Here is a 24,387-nt window from a genome sequence, read left to right on the forward strand (position 1 = left end):
TGGTAGAGAAGTAACTCTATCACACTAACTAAACTGATGCAGATATATTTTTTCCTCTCCAGGTGGCATTTCTACATATCACTTCTTTAAGAAATCAATTACTTCAGGCCTCTGCACACAAGCAGTATTACTCTTGTCATGTGGGGAGGGATTTCAAATCGAAACTAAGTCTTTCCCTCTTCCTACAGACACTGCAGCTTTTTCCTGCCATGGAAATTCCTCTATTGCCTCCACAAGTAGTCTGTGAGAGAATCATAGAAATATCTATATAAACAAGGATGCCAAGTAACTTGTAATCCCTGAAAAAAAACCTTAAATGAACAGGAGCTTTTCTGAGGGAAGGTTTTTTGTTTGGTTGGTTTTGGTAGTTGTTTGTTGGAGGGTTTTTTGACCTTGTGAGTAAAACAAAACTGATCCTCAGCAAGTGCATGTAATTGAATGGCAGTTGATACCACCAGGGATCAGTGTAGGATGCTTTAAGAGATGGGAACTATTGAATACCAGTGTTAGGAAGTGCTCACAGTTATGCAAGCACCTGTGTTCTTCAGAACTGATTTCTAAAGAGAGAGATGGCTCATCACCTTCAGCTCTTTCATTTGGAAAAAGTCTATAGAGATAAGGAGTCCATTTACTTATTTACATTTACAATATTTAGGCAGCTCTTCTAGCCCCTGTAACCTTTTGGTTGCTAACTAACTTTATAATTAGATTGGACCTCACTGAACTTGATAGATTTAGCCACTGACCTTATAGATATTAAAGAAGGTAAAAAAGAACATCTTCACCCATTAGTTGCCTCTGTCCTGAAAGTGGCCTAGTACCTTTAGTAGTGAAGCCATTTTAGGCCTTAAATAATTTTTTTCACTTTTCTCAGAATTTTCTTTTCCAGTTGCACTACATCTTTTTTGATTTAGAGGCCAGAAATGTACACAGTACTCAAGGTGCAGCTATTCCATACAATGCTACGAAGATACAATATCCTCTGTTTTGTTCTCTATTCCTCTTCTGGTGATTCTTGACATACACATTATTTTCATCTTAGTGCCTCTGAGCATCGAACAAATGATTTGTTTAGTTATTTATTTATTATTTTCAGATGTGTGAGGATTTTTTTATTAGGATCAACCAGAAGGGTACACTGAAGGTGGAAGGTGGTGGCAAGACAGTTCTGAAGACTGAGTCAGGGAGCCGGGACAGAAGAACAGGCAGTGAAACTGAAAACTATGGTCAAAAGAAAGTGAAAAAATTAGGAGGCTGAAATTTATTTTCATTTAGTGACATCCAAAACACCTAAAGCTTGGAGAGCCCAAGATGTGTATACTATAAAGGTCATGGCAGGAGCACTGTTGCAGGTCAGCCAAATGGAGATCTTGATTATCACCAGAAAGATGGTTTGATTTCCCATCATTCATTATGATCCAGAAGTCCAAGTCCACATGTCTCTATAGGCAGAGAGTTTCTCATTAGCTGCTAGTCCTAGGCACTTGCTGTGTATGTATAGACTGCTAACTGCTGAAGGACCTTGCAGCTGCATCAGAGCAGTTCTAATGCTTTTTTAGGTAGGGGGGGCATTTAAACAGAAAATTTCATACTGATGAGTGCATGTGTTTGTATGTATGCATGCATATATAACATGCTGGAGGTGTAAAAGGATGGTATCATACAGAACAGCAGCAGCATATGATAATCATTATCAAGATAATAAGTTTAATATTTAATTACTAGACATTGAAAAATTGGAGACAAAATAGGCCATTACCTCATAAAGGACTTTAACTTTCTCCTGTGTGCTTTCTTTTTGCTTTCAGACCGAGCTATCCCTTGTCCACCTCTGCAAGTTTGTGGATAACCACCAAGAGTTACTGAGGGTTACTGCATAAACAAATCAATGCATGAAAAGGTAACATTTTTAAGTGTCAGTAATTAATAAGTAAATATATGATTTTAGTGAGGTTTATAAAGCTCTGTTAGAGATGGACCCCACTGTTCCTGGGGTAGGAGCTGCCATGATCAATACCCATTTCCAGCTTTCATCTGGAGGAAAGCAACTTTGAATGCAGCAGCTGTGGCCTTCAGGACACAGTTGGAAGTAGAGCCCAGAAGCAAATGCATACCTGAGAAGAAACCTTGCTGTGCCCTGGGGCAGACAGACCTATGGGGAGCAGTCAGTCCAGGTCCATCAGGTTAATCCATGAGAATGACAATGAAAACTAGAGCTGAGCTGACCAAAACTCAGACATTCCAGCAGTAATTTAGGAGCACATTGAGCTGTCAGGTGCAAAATGTGGGATTCTCCTTTATATATGAAAAACTGACTATGAGCCAACAATGTGCGCTTGCAGCCCAGAAAGCCAACCGTATCCAGGGCTGCATCAAGAGAAGTGTGGCCAGCAGGTTGAGAGAAGTGATTCTCCTCCTCTACTCCGCTCTTGTGAGACCCCACCTGCAGTGCTGTGTCCAGCTCTGGGGTCCCCAACATAAGAAGGACATGGACCTGCTTGAATGGGTCCAGAGGAGGCCATGAAGACGATGAGGGGGCTGGAGAACCTCCCTTATGAGGACAGGCTGAGAGAGTTGGGGTTGTTCAGCCTAGAGAAGGCTCTGAGGAGACCTTATAGCGGCCTTGCAGTACTTAAAAGGAGCCTACAGGAAAGATGGGGAGGGATTCTTTATCAGGGAGTGTAGTGATAGGATGAGGGGTAACAGTTTTAAACTGAAAGAGGGCAGATTTAGATTAGATATAAGGAAGAAATTCTCTACTGTGAGGGTGGTGAGACACTGGAACAGGTTGCCTAGAGAGGTTGTGGATGCCCCCTCCCTGGAAATGTTCAAGGTCAGGTTGGACGGGGCTTCGAGCAACCTGATCTAGTGGAAGGTGTCCCTGCCCATGGCAGGGGATTTGGAACTAGATGATCTTTAAGGTCCCTGCCAAGCCAAACTATTCTATGATATTGAGGGGATAACCACCAGTCATGCCAATGGGCCTGTCTTCAGTCTCCTGGCAGATAGCCTGTGCAGAGATTGACAGCTTGAAGTCTCCATACAAGTAGGATGCATAGAGCATTCATTTTGCTTGTGCTGTAATTAACAAAGTTGTGATATAACTCACAATAATAATTTCTTTTTTCATGAACTTACACAACTTCTGTAATATTTTCATCATGTTGATTGTCACTCTAGGCAAAAATCCATATCCATGTTTAGTTGGACTTCTACATTTCATGTTATTATGCTCTGAGAACACTTACATTTCCCTAGGAAGATGACGCAGTTTTATTCCTTTCCCTCACAAATTTTTCACCTAAGTAAAATAGCATCTTTGTCACAAGCTTCTGCTTTAAGAGGTGAAGCAAATCTGTATCTCCAAATTGCAACATTTCCATCTCAATAGTTTTAGCTGCTTTAAAAAAATACACGACAGAAACTTTTAAAGTTGATATTAATTCTCCTACTGAACTGAAAATACATGTGCTGGCAGATCTACTGAGAGATCAGCAGCTCCTACAGATAACTAAAGAGTTTTCTTTAAAACCCCAAAGAAAAGTAGATCACTGAAGAAAACAATTTTTGAAATTCACATTACTCAACAGCTTCCTCAAGGGGGTGGTTGTCTTTTGGCAAGGCCAGGAGTATTAGCAGGAATGGCAGGATGGGAGATTGAAACCTGATGCAGAAAGGAATAAAAGCACTAAGATCTGCTGTGACATACCTAGAGTGGGAAGAAGAATAGAGTTGTTTCCTCACTTCTTCGTGCCCTCACTCAACCTACTCCTTCACTCCAGTGTGCCCTGGCTGCCTTCACACATCACAGGAGAGAGCTCAAGGCCCTTCCAACTAATGCTGACTGATCAGGAAGAGGAAAACAGAACTTTTCACCCTCCCATACTGTCTTGATTGATGGAAAAAGCTGAATTGTAAAAAAAAAAAAAAAAAAAAAAATTATTAATGGGTATGTCATATACTCACTTGTTGGTTCTTAGTAACAAAATCCATGTAAATGAACCACCAGGAATGAAGGATGAACACTGGCTATAAAATATGAAACCAAGATGTCATCTTAGGAAATGAAGTATTAGTCCAGAATTCAGTCAATGCAGATTGCTCTGAGCTCCTTCTTCCTTTTCTGAAACATTGAAAGGTTAGAGCTCCAGTAAAGAGCATGTATGTCCCTCCTTTTTGTTTAATTTTGTCTATTTTCAGGAGTGCTCAACACTTCAATAATATATAGACTGTTATTTTATACCTACAACTGCCAGTGAAATGTTTAGAAAGATACCACAAACATACATTACGCTAAAATAAAAACAAGAAAAGGAAACTGTCTGTTTGGTGTGGAAAAGGTAAAATTAGGTAAGCATAACTTGACTTTAATAATCATGAAATATAGAACAGTATTTCCACAGATAACCCAAGCGTACTGTAATACAGCAATCTATTCTATGTGCCTGTACATTGCTATCATATCTATAAAGATTCTGTGTATAATCATAGTAAAAAATCATGCCTTAGACCATCTGTGGGTTTTATCCCTTTTCAAGTTAAGATATTGCTTCGGTCAGAAACAAATTACATTGCTAGCTGTTTTGGTGGTTCTGCTGGGTTGTCACTCTTAAGAAGTAACAAACCTTGGATAAGGATGAAAAATTGGTTATTTAAGAAAGTCTAATATTAAAGAGGATTAAGAAAGTATGATGCAAAAATAAGCAAAGCTTAAGTTTCATGGGAAAAAGTATTAACCATACAATAAATGCCATAAAAATAGATTTCATGAACAAAAAAGTGGGAAATGGATGCTAAAAGAGATTGCAAGTTCTTGACAAACTGCCAATCAACATTCAACCCCAGTAGGCATAGGAGTTGAATAAGGCAGTTTGCAAGGTAGAATACCTATTCCCAGTAAGCCACATAAAGAGAATTAAATTGTTTCAGTGGATAATCTACAAGCATTTTAACACCTAAAGCATTTGAAATCATGAGGTGAAATGAAAGCAAACCTAGAGAAGAGATATGCAAAAAATTACATGTTTAAAAACAAATGTGACAGATGAGAAGGAAAAAATAATTCCTTCAGCAGTCCTGAAGAGAACAAAGGAAGCCATTTGAATCTAGACAAACAAGAGGAAAAAACACACTAATCACTGCCAGGGAAAATCTCTATGATATTAAGGAGTGAGAAAATTAATAGGCAGGGAAGAGTACACTTTATAGTTATGCAGAAGCTTTACTGAGATTTCTGTTGTATTCTATTCATGCCATAACCTGTAAATGAGGGAGAAAAAAGGCTGAATATTTTTTTTTTCTCAAACAGTAAGTAAACTGACAAATAGTGTGCAAAAGCACAGAGATTCTAATATAAACTGAGGAGCTTCATCTGTGCCAACAACACCATAAAAGTTGATATGCAATGGAAATATCTTTGCTATTTCTGTAGAACTGAATTGGCTGATATTAATAAAGGCTGATATAAACACTACAAAGCTCCCTATCTACACATTAAAATACTTATCAAAATGGTGGCTAAACAAGCTTAATTAAATAACATACATACTAGGAGGCTACTGAGGGCCAGAGAAAAAAATCCCAAAACACCCCCCCTCCAAAGACACAAAGAGGGAAAATTCTTTCAAGAAAAAAAGGAATGAAAAAGGACAAATAATGGAACAAAAATGTACAGCTCAAAAGGAAAGGGCTGTGAAATTACCAAGCAAAAATTTTTCATGCTCAGAAAGCACTATAGTATTAGGGATACATTTGAAAACATGGAAAATACTGAGAGGGGAAGCAAACAAAATGAGAAATACCTGACCAACAAAACACAAAAAAATAAAGCCTATTTCACAAATATAATTAACTGGGGAAAATTTTCTGACAAGAAAGGGATTGCAAATAGCAAATATTTGGAATAGAATTAATTTGATGATCTTCTGAGAACAAAGTAAAAATACCCTCAAATATATTTCAGGGTAAATTTAAAGAGTAACTCAGAAAAATTAAGACTGTGTGCGCACACGGATGATTTGAGGCCTTTCTACACCAGTCGTGCCTCACGGATGACACTGCTGCAGCCCCTGTAACGCTGGTGATGCAACAGACCCCCCCAGCAAACACCATCCTGAAACAATAAAGCTGCTAACCCGGTATAGCGAAACCCTTCAAAGCTCCTCAGTTATTTCTAAAAGAAAGGTCAATGCCACGGGGCATGTTACCCCACAGTGACCTCCCTCAAGTCGAAAACATCGACTGACCAGAACGCCACGACCGCAGACTCCAGCTCCGCCCCGGCCGGGCCCTTTGTTGGAGCGCGGCGAAATGGCGGCGGCGGCGGCGCGCGGGGGGGGGGGCCGGGAAGGGGCAGCTCGCGGCCCCGCCGCCCCCATTGGCTGGATTTTGCTGCAGACCCGCGGCCGGCGGGGCCCGGCTCCCCCACCGGGACCGAACGCCGCAACGACGGGGCTGGGAAACCGGGCCGTGCGCGGCGGGAAGGAGGGTGTCTCGCTCCCGGGGATTTGCTCCGCGGCGCCCAGGCCGAGCCGGCGGCGGGGCCGACTGCTTCCCGGAGCCGGGGCCGGTCCCGTCACCGCGCCACCCGCCCCTTGTCAGAGGCGATGGCGCGAACGTCCCTGCCCGCAGGGGGAAGGGCGCGGAGAAGAGCCCGCCCTTGCCCTGCCCCGTCGCAGTCCTCAACCAGGTCGGACCACTGGCAATAAAGAGAGGCGCTGGCGGCCGTTCCCGCCACACGCGGCCTGGGTCGAAAAGAGTGAGATCATGTCTGGGAGAGGCAAGGGCGGGAAGGGGCTCGGCAAGGGCGGCGCTAAGCGCCACCGCAAGGTGCTCCGCGACAACATCCAGGGCATCACCAAACCGGCCATCCGGCGCCTGGCCCGGCGCGGCGGCGTGAAGCGCATCTCGGGGCTCATCTACGAGGAGACGCGCGGCGTGCTGAAGGTCTTTCTGGAGAACGTGATCCGCGACGCCGTCACCTACACCGAGCACGCCAAGAGGAAGACGGTCACGGCCATGGACGTGGTCTACGCCCTCAAGCGCCAGGGACGCACCCTCTACGGCTTCGGCGGCTAAAGTCGGTTCCTGGAATAGGTTACGCTCTCAGAACACAAAGGCTCTTTTCAGAGCCGCCCAAGCTTTCAAGTGAAGAGCCTTAGTCACTGCTTGTGTTCGTATCGTGCTCTTAGAATTGCGGTTGAGTTCATGGTGGGGGCGGAGGGGAGGGAGCAGGCTTTTGCTGTCGCCAGCAGTGTGTCGCCCCCGGGTCCTTCTCCCAGGCTCAAACAAGGTGCTTGGAAGTGCAAGAGGGGGAACTCTGCTCCACAGAAGGCACCTATCGGAGCGGGTGTAGCGCTTGACTCCTGGGCTCTAGGAGACCGTTTAGGTTCTGCAAGATACGCGTGTCCCTCATCCCCCCCCCCCCCCCCCCCGCCCTCCTTCCCTCATTCTCCACCAGCACCCCGCGGTTACCCCCCCCCCCTCGGTCCTCCCTGGAAATGGCAGCGGAGGGGACCGGCAGGCGAGAAAAACCGGACGCCGGGCACAAGCGCTGTTGCGACAGGCGCTCCCCCGCCACGGGCTTCACCGCGACAGCCTGAAAGGGGAAGCTCGTGAAATGGCGGCGCTCTCCTCTCTGCCCGCTCGGGGCGGGACGAAGCAGGAGGGTGCGGGGGGAAGGAGCGGCTATGGACACGCACCCGCAGCGCCTCTCCCAGGGGCTGGGGAGGGAAAAAGGCCGCGAGCCCGGTGTGAAAGCGCCTTCGCTTGCTCCTCTTCCAGCCGAAGGGCTGCCTGTTTTCCAGGCACCGCTCTCGGCCCCCCTCTGCTCACCCCACAGCCCCAGCAGCTTTGAACGCGGCAACTCATAACTGTAGCCACACACGGGTCGGGGGGGCTCTCGCGCTCCCTGCGACTCGCGACCCGAACCTTCCCCGGTTATCCCACAGCCGGCGCGCTCGGCACAGGCTGCCCGTGCCTACTCCGAAACAGAGAAAAGGACACAGCTCTCTCCAGTGGCCATGTGGTGGCTCTTAAAAGAGCCTTTGGGTTGGGTACTGGCAGGGCAGGAGCCTCAGGCACGCTCGCCGCGGATGCGGCGGGCCAGCTGGATGTCCTTGGGCATGATGGTGACGCGCTTGGCGTGGATGGCGCAGAGGTTGGTGTCCTCGAAGAGCCCCACCAGGTAGGCCTCGCTCGCCTCCTGCAGCGCCATCACGGCCGAGCTCTGGAAGCGCAGGTCGGTCTTGAAGTCCTGCGCGATCTCGCGCACCAGGCGCTGGAAGGGCAGCTTGCGGATCAGCAGCTCCGTCGACTTCTGGTAGCGCCGGATCTCGCGCAGCGCCACCGTGCCGGGCCGGTAGCGGTGCGGCTTCTTCACGCCGCCCGTGGCCGGCGCGCTCTTGCGGGCCGCCTTGGTGGCCAGCTGCTTGCGGGGCGCCTTCCCGCCCGTCGACTTACGCGCCGTCTGCTTCGTGCGCGCCATACCAATCTGCTTCCCGTGCTACCCGGCGAATGTGAGAGCGCTCCTGTACCTCTTACTTATAGGGTAGAGGCCCCGCCTTCTTACTTCTCATTGGTTGAAGAACCGTACCATTTCATTGGGTAATTCGAAAGCTCCTGGAAACACGGCGGTAGCTGGAGGCGCCCCCAGACCCAGCCCGTTCGAAAGAGTATTCCCTTTTTTTTTCTTTTTCTCCCAGGGAAGCCTGAAGGGTTTTAAAAACAGTATTTCTCTGGTAATTACTTCTGTTTTTTCCCTGAGTTGTTTGAGAGTGAATAATGCTTACCGAATTAATTTTTTTCCCTATAGGATGTGACAACATATAGCTTTAGGTTTAAGAAATGACACAGCAGTATAGAATTTTATTTTTTTATTTTAAATAAAGCACACAGTTCCTTCTGAAATAGTTCCCTGAAGAATTTTTAATGACAAAAGATAAGTGTTTGCCTTTTTACAAATGTAGGTTTTGCTAAGTAAACCTGGAAAATAAGATTATCCTCTGAGAAGTATAGAAAATGTATTTGCTTTTCACCAATCTCCTGTACCATCTCTTGTGGATTGTATGAGAAGAATCAAATTGGTCAAGAGCGCAATTAATAAATAGAAATTGTTTAAAAGGAGAAAAGTCCATTCCAAAGAAATGGAAAAGATCAAGACTTAACTATTAGAGTACACGGTTCGGCATACGGGGGGTTAACGCGGGACTTTCAAATTGGCCCAATGAGCTCGGTCCTTTCCATCAGCCAATAAACAAGCAGGGCTCGGGTATAAAAAGGCGTCAGCTTGAGTGGGGTTTAAGAGTTTTCTGTTTTTATTTCTGCAATAAGATAGGTAGCAGCACACAAAGCGATGGCGCGCACGAAGCAGACGGCGCGTAAGTCGACGGGCGGGAAGGCGCCCCGCAAGCAGCTGGCCACCAAGGCGGCCCGCAAGAGCGCACCGGCCACGGGCGGCGTGAAGAAGCCGCACCGCTACCGGCCCGGCACGGTGGCGCTGCGCGAGATCCGGCGCTACCAGAAGTCGACGGAGCTGCTGATCCGCAAGCTGCCCTTCCAGCGCCTGGTGCGCGAGATCGCGCAGGACTTCAAGACCGACCTGCGCTTCCAGAGCTCGGCCGTGATGGCGCTGCAGGAGGCGAGCGAGGCCTACCTGGTGGGGCTCTTCGAGGACACCAACCTCTGCGCCATCCACGCCAAGCGCGTCACCATCATGCCCAAGGACATCCAGCTGGCCCGCCGCATCCGCGGCGAGCGTGCCTGAGGCTCCTGCCCTGCCAGTACCCAACCCAAAGGCTCTTTTAAGAGCCACCACATGGCCACTGGAGAGAGCTGTGTCCTTTTCTCTGTTTCGGAGTAGGCACGGGCAGCCTGTGCCGAGCGCGCCGGCTGTGGGATAACCGGGGAAGGTTCGGGTCGCGAGTCGCAGGGAGCGCGAGAGCCCCCCCGACCCGTGTGTGGCTACAGTTATGAGTTGCCGCGTTCAAAGCTGCTGGGGCTGTGGGGTGAGCAGAGGGGGGCCGAGAGCGGTGCCTGGAAAACAGGCAGCCCTTCGGCTGGAAGAGGAGCAAGCGAAGGCGCTTTCACACCGGGCTCGCGGCCTTTTTCCCTCCCCAGCCCCTGGGAGAGGCGCTGCGGGTGCGTGTCCATAGCCGCTCCTTCCCCCCGCACCCTCCTGCTTCGTCCCGCCCCGAGCGGGCAGAGAGGAGAGCGCCGCCATTTCACGAGCTTCCCCTTTCAGGCTGTCGCGGTGAAGCCCGTGGCGGGGGAGCGCCTGTCGCAACAGCGCTTGTGCCCGGCGTCCGGTTTTTCTCGCCTGCCGGTCCCCTCCGCTGCCATTTCCAGGGAGGACCGAGGGGGGGGGGTAACCGCGGGGTGCTGGTGGAGAATGAGGGAAGGAGGGCGGGGGGGGGGGGGGGGGGATGAGGGACACGCGTATCTTGCAGAACCTAAACGGTCTCCTAGAGCCCAGGAGTCAAGCGCTACACCCGCTCCGATAGGTGCCTTCTGTGGAGCAGAGTTCCCCCTCTTGCACTTCCAAGCACCTTGTTTGAGCCTGGGAGAAGGACCCGGGGGCGACACACTGCTGGCGACAGCAAAAGCCTGCTCCCTCCCCTCCGCCCCCACCATGAACTCAACCGCAATTCTAAGAGCACGATACGAACACAAGCAGTGACTAAGGCTCTTCACTTGAAAGCTTGGGCGGCTCTGAAAAGAGCCTTTGTGTTCTGAGAGCGTAACCTATTCCAGGAACCGACTTTAGCCGCCGAAGCCGTAGAGGGTGCGTCCCTGGCGCTTGAGGGCGTAGACCACGTCCATGGCCGTGACCGTCTTCCTCTTGGCGTGCTCGGTGTAGGTGACGGCGTCGCGGATCACGTTCTCCAGAAAGACCTTCAGCACGCCGCGCGTCTCCTCGTAGATGAGCCCCGAGATGCGCTTCACGCCGCCGCGCCGGGCCAGGCGCCGGATGGCCGGTTTGGTGATGCCCTGGATGTTGTCGCGGAGCACCTTGCGGTGGCGCTTAGCGCCGCCCTTGCCGAGCCCCTTCCCGCCCTTGCCTCTCCCAGACATGATCTCACTCTTTTCGACCCAGGCCGCGTGTGGCGGGAACGGCCGCCAGCGCCTCTCTTTATTGCCAGTGGTCCGACCTGGTTGAGGACTGCGACGGGGCAGGGCAAGGGCGGGCTCTTCTCCGCGCCCTTCCCCCTGCGGGCAGGGACGTTCGCGCCATCGCCTCTGACAAGGGGCGGGTGGCGCGGTGACGGGACCGGCCCCGGCTCCGGGAAGCAGTCGGCCCCGCCGCCGGCTCGGCCTGGGCGCCGCGGAGCAAATCCCCGGGAGCGAGACACCCTCCTTCCCGCCGCGCACGGCCCGGTTTCCCAGCCCCGTCGTTGCGGCGTTCGGTCCCGGTGGGGGAGCCGGGCCCCGCCGGCCGCGGGTCTGCAGCAAAATCCAGCCAATGGGGGCGGCGGGGCCGCGAGCTGCCCCTTCCCGGCCCCCCCCCCCGCGCGCCGCCGCCGCCGCCATTTCGCCGCGCTCCAACAAAGGGCCCGGCAGAAGACGGGGCGGGGACATGCCCGGCGAGGCGAGATGGTGTCTGTGCTTAAGTAAATGGACTGTTCTGTAATGATCGCTGAGTAAAGTTATTAATCCACTTTTTTTTTCTTTCCGTGGGAACAACACTTTTTTTGTAGGGGTTAAGTCATTATCTCACAGGTCTCTAACTGCACGTTCTCGCGGCTTTTTTCTATTTATGGTACTGAGGTGCTGTTGAAAGAACTGATTTTTGTATCTTGTTAATGTACCCATTAAAAAAAATCTAAATTGCCTTAGGTGCTTTTAGAAACGTGGTCCGTGTTTGTTCATTTTCATGGTCTTACTTTTTATGGATACATAATATCTCAAAGTATTTCTTTTGCTTTTTTTTTTCTTCACATGGTTTTGGACACAAACCAGAATATTTTTATAAACTGTAGTATATATCTCTACTCAGATGGAAGAAAACATCATTTTAATGAGTTGCCTCATCTTAATTATCTTTAGAAATCTTGTTTCCAAATGTTGTTCCAAATCTTAAGTTGTCCAAATCTCATGTCAACTTCCTCTCCTCCTTTCTTCTTTCCTTTCATCTTGTGACTTTTTCAGTACAGTTATTTCATGCTATAAAAACGTGACCCATATGTTTGCTGTTTCTCTAAGTAATTAGGTTTTCAGATGATAATAACAGTAACTAAGAAGGCTATAAAACTTGCAGCAATAAATTGCAAAGTATGCAGCATATAATGCAATTATGTTGAATATTTCAGTCTCAACATATGAAAGATCTACAGCAATTACCTATAACCTTAAAACCAGACTTCTCAAATGTGGTTCTAAGGTGCGTCATGCAGTTTAGAAATTCTCCAGAATAATCACAACTGTTAGGCAGCTGTGCCTTATCGTCAATACATTTCTAATAACTCTGAATGCTATGCGCTGAGTGTCTTCTCTAGTTCTGTAACTTTTCCTGGGATGACTTCTTGGTTTTTTTCTCTGTATTCCACATAGATTAATCTACCAGATGAAAGTGAAATGATATTCAGAAACCAATCTAAATCTCCCACACTTATCCTACTATTCTTAAAAGTCTATCTTTTTGTCTCTGTTGTTTGCTTCTGGGTTTTTTTGTTGGTTTGTTTTTCAGGAGCTTTTGGCAGTGGCAAGGTGTACTCTGTAAGCCCAAGGTAATACACAGGTGTCTGACTTTCCCTCATCAGATAAATGGTCCTACAGCATTTCTAGCTGAAGAGACAGCATAAGGTGAGGTAATTAGAGCCAAGATACTACTCATAAATTCCATTTTTCTTCTTGAAGCCCATTTAAGCAATAAGCAGAGAGAGGAAAAAAATGTTTCTAACTGGAGATTTCAGAATAAGAAAGAGTATTTTTCATAAAAAAATCTATGCAGAAGTCACCCAGGAGCTTAGTGGCAAAACACTAACAGCAGCTTTGCCTTTATGTCTTCCAATTGCCTCCTAGTAATTTCCAGTTACCTGAACAGGAGAAAGCTGTCAGCCTGTAGCACAATGTGTTCACCTGGAGAAGATACACCAACCAGGGAAAAAAAAGACAGAGTCCCACAGTTCATACTGTTTGGTAACATGCAATAGGCCGGTGACTTCTTTGAGCTCCGACATCCTTGCGTTGTTCTGGAGCTGTTCTTGAAGACTTTCTCTGTTCTCTCCCATCAGACTTAGGTTTCCTGATTCTGAAGGATTATTTCTTTTGGATCCTCCAAAACTTTGGTCAGTCACTGGAAACTCCACTGTGGTTGAAGTAGGATGGATGACAAGTGACTAGACATTAACAAGTTCCCATCCATTTCCCTTAGTGAACATGGTTATTTTAGACTGTTGTGAGAAATATGAATGTCTGGATTCCTTTTCCATATATCCTGATGGTCTAAACAATGCAATAAACTCAGCCCTTCTGCCATTACCACAACCAGTTCTTTCCAAGAACTTGAGACCCCTTTATAAACATCTCATAATCCTCTCCCTACTCCTCTCCCCAGTTATTTTACCTTTAGCACTCTCTGGTTGTACCTTTTTGTGAAGGAGCAGCATGCATAACCATGCTACACCAGGACTGACTGGTCGTCACTTATTAATCAGCTGCTGCTTTTTGTGTTTGTTTGTTTATTTGGTTGAGTTCAGTTTTGATTTTGTGTTTTTTTAAACACACTTTTCAGCTGGAAGGCTAAAAACAAGCAGTTGCTGTTCAGTTCACAGTAGCCACCTTTCATCGATGGAGGATATCTTTCTACTCCATAGCTGATCTTTACAGAATTTGCTAGATATAAGAATATCTAACACCTACCTCAGCTGTCACTTTTATCTGGAAGGACTGGGGGGAGGGGGGCAGGCAGGGAATATAGTGTTTGTAGAAGCTGGTTTTTGTGTTTGTGGGGTTTTTTTGGTTTTAATGCCCTTGCTTTCTGTATCTATGGACTTTTTGTTCCTGAGATTGCCCTGTGTTATTCTACATTTTCTCTTTCAGATAAAAATACAGCCTTTCTCTGCTATTGTGGACACAAAACTGGAGATCCTATGCCACATTTTCCAGTCGTGAACTTTCACAGATGTTCACAAGAGAACTCCTGTTACCAGGCAGAGGTTTCTCAGTGAGTGAACTGATTTTTCAGGTTATGTTTATGCCAAAAGAAAGTCATCAGGTTCACACTATATGTGGGGAGTTAAAGTTTAGAGATGGGCCACTCTGGCTTCTCTTCTTGCTTTGCTGAAAAAGAGAGAAATACGTTTCTTCTCCTTAAAAGGCAGATACAGCTCCCTCCTGCCTTACCCGATTTTCTCCAAGCTGATGGATTGCTACTGATAGCTGGGAGGGAAGCAGAGAAAATGGAGATGGATGATCCCTGTTCCTGATGAGAGGGAGCAGAGCTGCAGCATCACAGAGGCAGCATGAAGCTGCTCTCCTCAACACAGGTGGCTGCCTTTGTTTCCCTAGTTTAGGTGTTATGCACAGCAGAACCACTTGCAAGCAAGCATTACTCACTGCAAAGGAGAAAGTTCCCACACCTTCCTCACCTGGCTCCCTTTCTTCAGACAGCACTATTTTGGATGTAGGCTGGAACTAATTGTGCATCCAGAATTCTGTCCAGCAACATAAAAGGAAAAAAAAAAAACACAACAACACAGAAACAAAACCAGTCTGGTAAGGTGACAGAGCTTTTTATTGCTTGCACCAGTATCCAGAATCTTTCTCACTATCCTTAGGGATCTTTTTGAATCATTAATTTGTTCTGATTTTAGCAGTCTCATCCACCTTAAACTTCATTTACCTAAGCCAAATAGGTGCCTTCTTGCATAGGCACATGCCATCCGTCTCCTCTATACTGAGAAAGTCTAGAGTTTGAATGGCCCTTAAGGAAATAGCATAATTATAGCACTGGCTATGATACCAAGTTATCCAGTCCTATCTTCATTCAACCACAAATTAAATTGATCCTTTTAAAAGTGGATTATAGCATTCTAATTTACTGATAAATGCATTTACAATCATAATTTATAATGTTGCCACACAGCATTTTAATTTTTAAAAAACTACCCTTTTTTGAAACACACAGGGTAATACTATATTGAACAACACGTGCTCCATCATATAAAAAAATTAGCACATTAGAATTCCTAGTACCATAAAATCATTTTAGTCTGTTTAAACAATTATATTTTCTTCTTCTTGAACAATTATGTTAACTTGACAAAAAAACCAGCCATAATTTCTGATTCACAATAAATTCAAAATTCAATTTTAAATCTATGATTTATTTTTATTACCAGGAATATCTTGGGTTTGATTTAAACAAATTAATCCAGTCTTTAATACGTCCCAAAAGAAGTTCACGTTCTTTCAATTTAGAGATTAATGCAGAACATCCATCTCACTTAACGGCCTGAAAAACAAGCCATGTTCTTTGGAACAAAAGAATTAATTTCAAACACAATTAACAAACTTAGTATTCCAGAGCCTCTGTATCTTTTCTGGTTGTAGTTTTTCCCTTTTACATTTAACATGTGGCTTTTAGAAATGCAGGCTATTACATGAAGTATGCAGGTATACTTCTTCTTGAAGGAATAAAAGAGTAACAAAACCCTTTGCCATTTTCTCTAGGTTTTTTTTTCCTGGATAAATTACTGATAACCGCCCTTTGTACGTACAAATCCGCCCGATCTGGCAGCTGCAGGAGACGGGCGAGCCCGGATGCTCCGGGGCGAGACCAGGCAGCCAAGGACGAGCTTCGCCACCGAACAGTGCGATTGAAATAGCTTATTGTGATTGGCTGACAGGATTCCAACTATTAACCAATACCAGCGTGGGCTTTAAAAAAGACCAATTACGAAGCCTCTCGTAAGGAAAGTGACGTCCCTGGTTTCATTATCCAATAGAAGCGCTAATAGCTGAGGCCAGGGATTTGCATAAGGCCCCTATAAATACGGGAGTAATCGCATTATTGGGCACTCCGGTGCTCCAGAGTAGTCAAGGAGTTTTCGCCATGCCCGAGCCAGCCAAGTCCGCCCCCGCGCCCAAGAAGGGCTCCAAGAAGGCGGTGACCAAGACGCAGAAGAAAGGCGACAAAAAGCGCAAGAAGAGCCGCAAGGAGAGCTACTCGATCTACGTGTACAAGGTGCTGAAGCAGGTGCACCCCGACACGGGCATCTCGTCCAAGGCCATGGGCATCATGAACTCCTTCGTCAACGACATCTTCGAGCGCATCGCCGGCGAGGCCTCGCGCCTGGCGCACTACAACAAGCGCTCCACCATCACCTCGCGGGAGATCCAGACGGCCGTGCGGCTCCTGCTGCCCGGCGAACTGGCCAAGCACGCCGTCTCCGAGGGCACCAAGGCCGTCACCAAGTACACCAGCTCTAAGTAGAGCGTCTCGGACTGTCAGTTTTAACCCAAAGGCTCTTTTAAGAGCCACCAATTTTTTCAAACAGAAGGGTTGAATTACTTTTTTTCTTGGCAGGTACGTAAAGCAGATTTCACTTGCGTGTCACTGGAAGGTTAGGTTAGCTGCAAATGTAGCTACTTAATTTTCAAGTGGAGAGCTCTTAACAGCCCATTCTCGGTATAGAGTTCTACTTGGTTGTTTAAAACTTAGAAATAAGTACATGCTATTAGCTCTGGTCTTGAATGTGGCTAAGAAGCAGCAGCTTGTTCCTAGTGTTTTGCCAGCCACACTTTCAGAACCTGGAAGTCTTGCGGAGAAAGGTAGGTTGCCGTTTATTTTCTAAAGGTTTTCATACTTTATCTTATTTAATAAATATTGCGAAAGCAGTCTCTGAAGCAAGTCTTACAGTCGTGTTTTTGTAGCTTAGTCTTTTTTTTTTCCTACGTTCTTCCCAGCCCTATCGCTTGTTTCAGTGAAGTAGCTGTCCGTACTCCATTAGACGATAGGTAAAGATTTTTTCATGAAGGATTTTCCTGTATAAAGGACCAACGTGCAAACTTCTGTATGAGTCGGTTCTCTCTTCGGGAGCGGCCGGTGATGGGCTGGGTACCTGGGGGAGGGCAGCAGTAGAGCGTGGGACTACAGCTCTCCTGCTCCAGTTCCCTCCCCAGAAGTCGCGCCGCCGCCCACCCTTCCCCTGCGGAGCAAAGGCAGAGAGCTGGGGCACGGCACACGCGTGTCCCTTCCCTTGGTCCGCGCACCCCCAGCTCCGGAGCCGCTGTGCAGCGGGGAGGCGGCGCCGTACAGAACCGAGCGAGCGTAGGGGACGCCGCCGGGAACAAGGAGGGGGGTGGCGGGTGTTGCCGCCCTACGGGGCGGGGCTGCAGAGCGAAAGGGGCCAGTCCGAGCCCAGCGCGGGACTTTTAAACAAGCCCGGGCGCGGCAGCCGAGGGGCGCTCGCTGGGCCGCCGGCTGTTGCCGCTCTCGGCTGTGCCGGTCAATTAAGGGGGGGCGGAGCAAGCGGCTGCGGCTATCGCACGGCTCCGCAGGAAAACACTTCCCCTTTAAGGAAGCCCGGATACCCCACAGGCTGCACCGAACGCGCACCTTCCTAAAATAGCAAACTTTCTTATTTCCGTATGAATTCCTACCAAGACCCTTTAAAGATTCGGTTTTGCTGCTGCGGTTACTGTAGCGTTCCAGCTCTTTTTGAGAATAAGTGGGTGGCTCTTAAAAGAGCCTTTGGGTTTATTTAAATGAGTAAACTCTGTAATTTCTTCTCAGTCATTTTACTTCTTTTTGGGCGCCGCCTTCTTCGCCTTAGCTGCCTTGGGCTTGGCTGCCTTGGGCTTGGCTGCTTTGGGCTTCACTGCCTTGGCTTTAGCCGGGCTCTTCGCTGCCTTCTTGGGGCGGCCTGCCTTGGCCGCTTTCTTGGGGCTCTTGGCCGCTTTCTTGGCCGCAGCGGCCGCTGGCTTCTTCGCTTTCTTGGGGCTCTTCTTCACCGCCGCAGCTTTCTTGGGCTTCTTAGCAGTGCTGGCGGGCTTCTTGGCCGCCGGCTTCTTAGGCTTGGCTGCCGGCTTTTTCTTAGTTGCCTTCTCTTTTGTCTCGCCCGGTTTCTTATTCAGTTTGAAAGACCCGGAAGCGCCGGTGCCCTTGGTCTGCACCAGGGTGCCTTTGCTGACGAGACTCTTAAGCCCCAGCTTGATACGGCTGTTGTTCTTCTCCACATCGTAGCCGCCGGCGGCCAGCGCCTTCTTGAGCGCGGCGAGGGAGAGCCCCTTGCGCTCCTTGGAGGCGGACACGGCCTTGGTGATCAGCTCGGTGACGCTGGGCCCCGCCGGCTTGCGGGCTTTGGAGCCGCCCGCCGCCTTCTTCGGCTTCTTGGCGGCGGCCTTGGCGCCGGGAGCAGAAACAGCGGGAGCGGCAACAGGCGCGGTCTCCGACATAGTGGCAGCCGTCGTCCACGAATCAGGGGAAACCACTGGGCCTGGAGCAAGTCAGCGGCCTCATATTTATAGAGAGGAGCCGCACGGTGATTGGTGCGTTGCAGAGCCCGCCCCGCTGCACGGCAGAAAGGTCCCTTCTCCCCGCTCATTTTGTGTTTCTTAGGAGTCAAAAAAGCCTGTTTTTATCAGAATTTCTGCCACCAACCGCCCCCCAGTTCGCAGCGACGTGGAAAAGAAAGACTGTTCTTCCCCTCAGCAAAGTTTCCCTTCGAGGAGGCAAAGGGTGAGTTAAAAAAGAGGCGATAAACCCCGAGTCCTGGACCTAGACAGACCTCGGGAGACAGAAACTTTTGTTTTTCCTTCTAAATAAAATCCGCGACGTGGGCAACTAAATCTTCAGACTAATTAATTATTGTTCTTCAAAGGGTCTTCTCTTAATCTGAACTGAAAATCAGGGATTTGAATCGATATTTTAATCGCAAATTGATTTCAAAGAGGAGGAAGTAACACAGGCTCATCTTGAGCACTGAATATGGATTAGAAATTAGCTTCTTTGTCCAAAATCCTTTACCCCTTTCAAAATAATTAAAATAAATTAAATTAGTGCATTATGCAACAAGGCAAGAAGCAGATTAAAGTCCTGTGAAGGGCTGTTTGTGCCCCAGAAGGAGATGACTTTTTACAGCATAGCAGCTTGTACTGTGTTGCTCAGTGTGCACAATGCAGACATGGTTCCCTAGTGCTCTGCTACAGAAATACTTATTTTCTTTAAAAATTGGGTGACATAAGAATTTTACATGGCCAGTTTTTGTTAATAGTTATAATCAGTGCCCTATGACTTTATAATTCAGCAGTGTTTTTATTTTGATACAGCTTGATTGGTGAAAATCTGAGTCATCATTATCCAAGGAGACACTGCTGCAGCTGATTTTTTCCATACTTCTACATAATAAAACTTGCTCAAGTTATCAGTTAGGGCTCCCCTTTCACAGCAGATTGCAAAATATTCTATTTTTTTACTGTCCAGTGACTGATTCCTGCATTGGAAGTAATATTAAAAATAGCATATTCAACTGATATATCTGCTATACTAAACTGGCTGCTTAGCAGGAGGGGGAAAGTCTTCAGCTGTGCTTTACCGAGACCACACTTAAACGAATTCAAAACAAATTCATTTTATTTTTCAGAGTACACAGAATTAAAACAAGTATTCTCTGTTATTTTTATTGTTGCCTACAACCCTTTGTTCTGCCAAAGGCCTGTAAACTGCTTGTTACCCCTTGCTATTGTAACTGTCAGTGGTACTAAAATTTTGTACAATGTTACGATTCAAGTAATTTATGTTTTTGGATGGATAATTATTAAAACGTGTTTATTGACTTATAGCCACTGATTTTTCTGTTTCTATTTGAACATCTCTATGGTATGTGCAGCACTATGTATAAGGTAGTCAAAACTGACAGTGACAGTAGTCCTTTTTACCTCAAATTGCCTGTCCAGTGATTAACAATTATTCTCAAGTCCATTCAGATTTCAGGCACAAAATGGCCATGGCAGCTCAAAGCTATGAGAAAATGGTATTAAAAATGAGTAATTCAGAATGCGTGTTCTTATGAAAAAAAAAAAAAAGACAAAGTCTGTATGTCAAAAGGTTGTTTAGAGGGGGACAGGTTTTAAAGACATGAGTGAGTTACCTCAGCTTCACGTAGGACTGAGCTGATACCAGAGGCCTGTTGGGGCTGCAGGTTCCTTCTTGCAATAATCAACTTTGTGCCTTTCTCACCCCTACAGAGCAGAATGATTCTTTTCACACTGGGTAAACCTCGTTGATTTTTAGCATGTATTTAGCAGTAATTAACGTATTTCGTAATGCCAACATTTAGATTTTAGAAAGTTTATTTTTACAAGCAAATGGAAGGATTTTAGCTTGGCATTTTTTTGCCAGGATCTACAGCTCCTTTTATGAAGAAGTGGGTGGCTCTAAAAAGAGCCTTTGGGTCACTTTTGAGGTGGGAACGCTCCTCAGATAATTCTTTCACTTGCTCTTGGCTTTGTGGCTGTCGGTCTTCTTGGGCAGCAGCACGGCCTGGATGTTGGGCAGCACCCCGCCCTGCGCGATGGTCACCTTGCCCAGCAGCTTGTTGAGCTCCTCGTCGTTGCGGATGGCCAGCTGCAGGTGGCGGGGGATGATGCGCGTCTTCTTGTTGTCGCGGGCCGCGTTGCCCGCCAGCTCCAGGATCTCGGCCGTCAGGTACTCCAGCACGGCCGCCAGGTACACCGGGGCGCCGGCGCCCACCCGCTCCGCGTAGTTGCCCTTGCGCAGCAGCCGGTGTACGCGGCCCACGGGGAACTGCAGCCCAGCCCGCGACGAGCGCGACTTGGCCTTGGCCCGCGCCTTCCCGCCCTGCTTCCCGCGGCCGGACATCGCTCCCAACCCTGTTCTGCAGCCGCCGCCCAAACTGACGTGACACACGCGTCGCTACGCCCCCCCCCCCGGCCACCTTTTATAGCTTCTCCGCGCGCCCCGGCCTGCTTCCTGATTGGCCGCAGCACGCTCTCACTCGCTCCGGCCAATGGCGCTGCGGATCCAAATCCACCCAATGGGGGAGCGGGCGGCGGGCCCTCCCCGCCGGGCTGCCCCCGCCTGCCAGCAGGCGGTGGGAGGGGCGGGGAGGGGGCGCCCACCCCTGGGCGGGGCCCGAACCCCCCCGGGCTCCGCTCCTGGCCCGCCTCGGCCGGGCAGCCCGGGCGCCGCTGACCCCGAGACCCCCTCCGGAAGGTCATCTTACCGGGAAACGTGTCTCAGCTGCCTGAGGAGAGCAGAGGCGCACAGCTGCCTCCCAGGAACGGGGGGAACCTCTGCTAAAGCCATCGCTGCCGTTTCAGAGATCATCCTGTATTTACTACAGGATTTACTACTACAGCATTACTTTTTAAAATATTATTATTATTACAAAAGAGAAACATTGCTTTCGGTAGGAACATTTGCAACCCACCACTGATAGATATAGAAACGAGGTAGGAACATATAACACAGGAAATTTCTCTGATTCTGGAGACAAATTACTCAAATATTACTGTAATCAAACTAATACAGTACTATTTGCAAGGCTATTCTGCAGAGCATTAGAAGTCAGGCTGTTACACTTTTACTCAAACTAGAGAATATCTCACTACACCAATAAGCTGAAGTGACTTCTTCAAGATTCAGGATGTTTGTCTTAGAGAGATTCCTGTTCATTTTTCCTCCTTTGCTCTAATTACACATGGTTTCTCTTTATTCCCTGACATCTTTTTCTCATTCTTACATACATTTTGAGCAAGGGCAGGCGTTATCCTTGTCTAAAGCAATGAAGGAACCTGCATCCTGGACTTAGCCACATCCTTCCCCTATCCCAGCCTTGCACAGCAGGCCCCATTTCCCCCCACAGCACCGGATTCTGCTCTCACTTGCATAAAGTCCAGTTCTCAGTGATTCTTTGCTCCCATCTGCATTCCTTGATGCTGTTGTACTCTAACTTGTGGGTGTTTTGTAATGCACCCCAGATCCTATGATATGGAGATCATAGAGTTACAGTGGAGGGAGTAGCGTGTGTGCACCAGGCTAGGCTGCTTACCCTGGATACTGGCATTGTCATAGTTCAGGGAAAGACAAAGACATGACTCTCACCAGGTCCATGACAGCCTACCAAAAAAAAAACCCCAAACAAAAAACCTAAAACAAACAAAAGAACAAAACCCAAAAGAAGGCATTCCATCTAAACTCTGCAACTCCGTGATTAAGAGAGAACCACATCCTTCTTTCCAGAAGGGTACAAAAATAGGAACTCTGATCTAAACTGTTCAGCATATGCCAGTCACAGCAGGAGGATTACAAACCAGGCAAAATAGAAAGAACTTCATAGCACACACAAAGTACTGTCACAACCTGTTTATTTCTGGGTAACTAGGACTAGCTCCCTGATCTGAAGGCTCAGTAATATTTAGGAAACATCTTTCCTTAGTGGTGTGATTCAATGTGTTATAACAAATTAACTGGTCTCAGGAGTCTATTTCCATCTTTATGCAGTCACTAATCTTCAACTATGCTTTGGGCAAGTCACATCACTTCTCTGTGGCTCCGTCCCTTCCCAGCCCTTTTCCTCCCCACAATCATTTTTCTACTGAGAGCCACAGGTGAAAAATGTGACCACAGGATGGAGGTGGTACTACAGAGAAGAATCCCAAAGCTCTGTATGACCACAATACAAAAACAAGGACAAATGGGCTTTAGTTTATGTTAACAGTTGTCCAGAGCTGAGAACATCTGTTCTGGAGCTGTAGAGAAGATGGCATTACAGGATTGTGTCCATGACCAGTGCCATCATTAGGTAAATATGTAATTGTTTCCACGGGCTGTGTTGAATATGCCACAAGCTTTCTACTGTGTTCTTGTCTTCCTTCTAAGAAAACATTTAAATCTATTTAAATACTAAACATAGATTCAATTCTCCCTCAATAAATAAACAAACAGTATGATATATATACTCACATATATCTATTTCACACACTTTCTTATTCAATCCCTTGTTGACCAGTGTCAGGGTACTGAGACACAGTAGAGGTACTAGGGAGCATTTTCCTACCTTCTCTTGATAGAAGTATAAGCACAAAACTTTATGTAATGTGATGGATGTTCAGTCAAAACACATTTCATTGATCTGTTCTTTTTTTAAGGATTCCACTCGCTCAGAGTCATTACCAGAGGCCAAAGATAACATGAAGGGAAAAAGAATTGCTTTACAATAATTTCTGATGCTGGGGGAGAAAAGGTTGCCAGCAGTCCTCAAAGCTGGATTTGATGTTTCTGCCATGGCCCATGATTTGCATGGTTGATGAAGAACCAGATGTTTACCTGAGTGCATGGATTGAAGCCAGGGCATCCACAGATCCCATTGCTTTGATAAAAGCAACAAGGAAGAGCTTCCATCTTTGTGCTCTTTCCACTTAGAACTGTATTAAAGACAAAGAAGTGCAGCCAGTCTATACACATAGTCCCAGCTAGACATACAGCTCCCAACCCCACATATTTATCCAAAACCACAACAGAATGGGACAAGCCTCCTGTATGAGCGCCACACGAGATAACAGGCACCCTGATCGCAGACTCCTCCCAGGAAAACAAAAAAAAAAACACCAAACAAACAAAAAAAGAAAAATCTGTCAGCTCCTGGATGATTTACATTGTCAAATCCAGCTCTTCCATGGTGCCTCAAAGCCCATTCCAGGGGTACTCTCTCTCCCCCTCCCCTCCCCACACACCCCCCAAAGGCATCTTAGAGGTCTATCAGTTATAGGAAACTACCCCCTTTTATTGTGAACAGGGTAAGGAAGTGACCTTTCTGATATGTACAGTCCTTGTGCATTAAGTTGCCATTTAAACATGTAGCAAATTCAAACCCTTTTGCCTCAGTCTGAAGTGGATAGGTACAACAGGCAAGTGTTCACTATCCCAAGAGAAGAAAAGGTGGCTCACCTATGTGAGAATATGGCAAATGGAACGTAAAAAAAATACATAAAAATCAGACTGGAGGAGCAGAATCAAGTGACTCTTATAGGTTACTAACGTCATCACAGGGCTGCCAGGGAGATTTTCTCAACCTTGAATGAGGGGGATTCATTCCAGAACACAGTTCCTCTTCTACTTAAGCTGCTTCCTGGGAGGGAGGGTCAATACTATTATGAAACTGAGGATCAGCAATACCACAATGATGCCCCTTCCCCCCAAAAATCATCATTGACACATTTCACTTAAAGACAAAAATGCATTTTTTTAAAAAAGCTAAAATAAAGAGGATATTCCATAAATGTAACTTAAAAAAAAAAGTATTTCAGTTACTACTGACAACTGCAATTAACTCCTGAACCAGGGAGAGAAGTGTTGTACAAACCTATTTGTTTGTGTCCAGAATTTGTAAAAACAGAATCAAAGTTTTGAAGTATAAGTTTGGG

The 24,387-nt window shown here is 47.2% G+C and overlaps 7 protein-coding genes across 7 annotated transcripts; 3 read left to right on the forward strand and 4 right to left on the reverse strand.

Moving 5' to 3' along the window:
- The first annotated feature begins 6,722 nt into the window (after positions 1-6,722).
- On the forward strand, positions 6,723-7,167 carry LOC141924434 (histone H4). The gene has a single exon (XM_074826897.1). It carries the CDS (start codon positions 6,766-6,768, stop codon positions 7,075-7,077), a length of 312 nt encoding a protein of 103 aa, XP_074682998.1. The 5' UTR covers positions 6,723-6,765; the 3' UTR covers positions 7,078-7,167.
- Positions 7,168-7,294: 127 nt separating this feature from the next.
- LOC141924429 (histone H3) lies at positions 7,295-8,515 on the reverse strand. The gene has a single exon (XM_074826893.1). It carries the CDS (start codon positions 8,483-8,485, stop codon positions 8,075-8,077), a length of 411 nt encoding a protein of 136 aa, XP_074682994.1. The 5' UTR covers positions 8,486-8,515; the 3' UTR covers positions 7,295-8,074.
- Positions 8,516-9,352: 837 nt separating this feature from the next.
- Positions 9,353-10,541, forward strand: LOC141924430 (histone H3). Its single transcript, XM_074826894.1, has one exon. It carries the CDS (start codon positions 9,353-9,355, stop codon positions 9,761-9,763), a length of 411 nt encoding a protein of 136 aa, XP_074682995.1. The 3' UTR covers positions 9,764-10,541.
- A 127-nt stretch (positions 10,542-10,668) lies between these two features.
- On the reverse strand, positions 10,669-11,112 carry LOC141924437 (histone H4). Its single transcript, XM_074826901.1, has one exon. It carries the CDS (start codon positions 11,068-11,070, stop codon positions 10,759-10,761), a length of 312 nt encoding a protein of 103 aa, XP_074683002.1. The 5' UTR covers positions 11,071-11,112; the 3' UTR covers positions 10,669-10,758.
- A 4,910-nt stretch (positions 11,113-16,022) lies between these two features.
- On the forward strand, positions 16,023-16,845 carry LOC141924440 (histone H2B 1/2/3/4/6). Its single transcript, XM_074826904.1, has one exon. The coding sequence runs from the start codon at positions 16,052-16,054 to the stop codon at positions 16,430-16,432; it is 381 nt and encodes a 126-aa protein (XP_074683005.1). The 5' UTR covers positions 16,023-16,051; the 3' UTR covers positions 16,433-16,845.
- An 811-nt stretch (positions 16,846-17,656) lies between these two features.
- Positions 17,657-20,141, reverse strand: LOC141924438 (histone H1-like). The gene has a single exon (XM_074826902.1). The coding sequence runs from the start codon at positions 18,394-18,396 to the stop codon at positions 17,740-17,742; it is 657 nt and encodes a 218-aa protein (XP_074683003.1). The 5' UTR covers positions 18,397-20,141; the 3' UTR covers positions 17,657-17,739.
- A 133-nt stretch (positions 20,142-20,274) lies between these two features.
- LOC141924439 (histone H2A) lies at positions 20,275-20,854 on the reverse strand. Its single transcript, XM_074826903.1, has one exon. It carries the CDS (start codon positions 20,819-20,821, stop codon positions 20,432-20,434), a length of 390 nt encoding a protein of 129 aa, XP_074683004.1. The 5' UTR covers positions 20,822-20,854; the 3' UTR covers positions 20,275-20,431.
- Between the last annotated feature and the right edge of the window lie 3,533 nt (positions 20,855-24,387).

This window comes from Strix aluco, chromosome 5, assembly GCF_031877795.1.
Source record: "Strix aluco isolate bStrAlu1 chromosome 5, bStrAlu1.hap1, whole genome shotgun sequence".
NCBI classification, from domain to species: domain Eukaryota; kingdom Metazoa; phylum Chordata; class Aves; order Strigiformes; family Strigidae; genus Strix; species Strix aluco.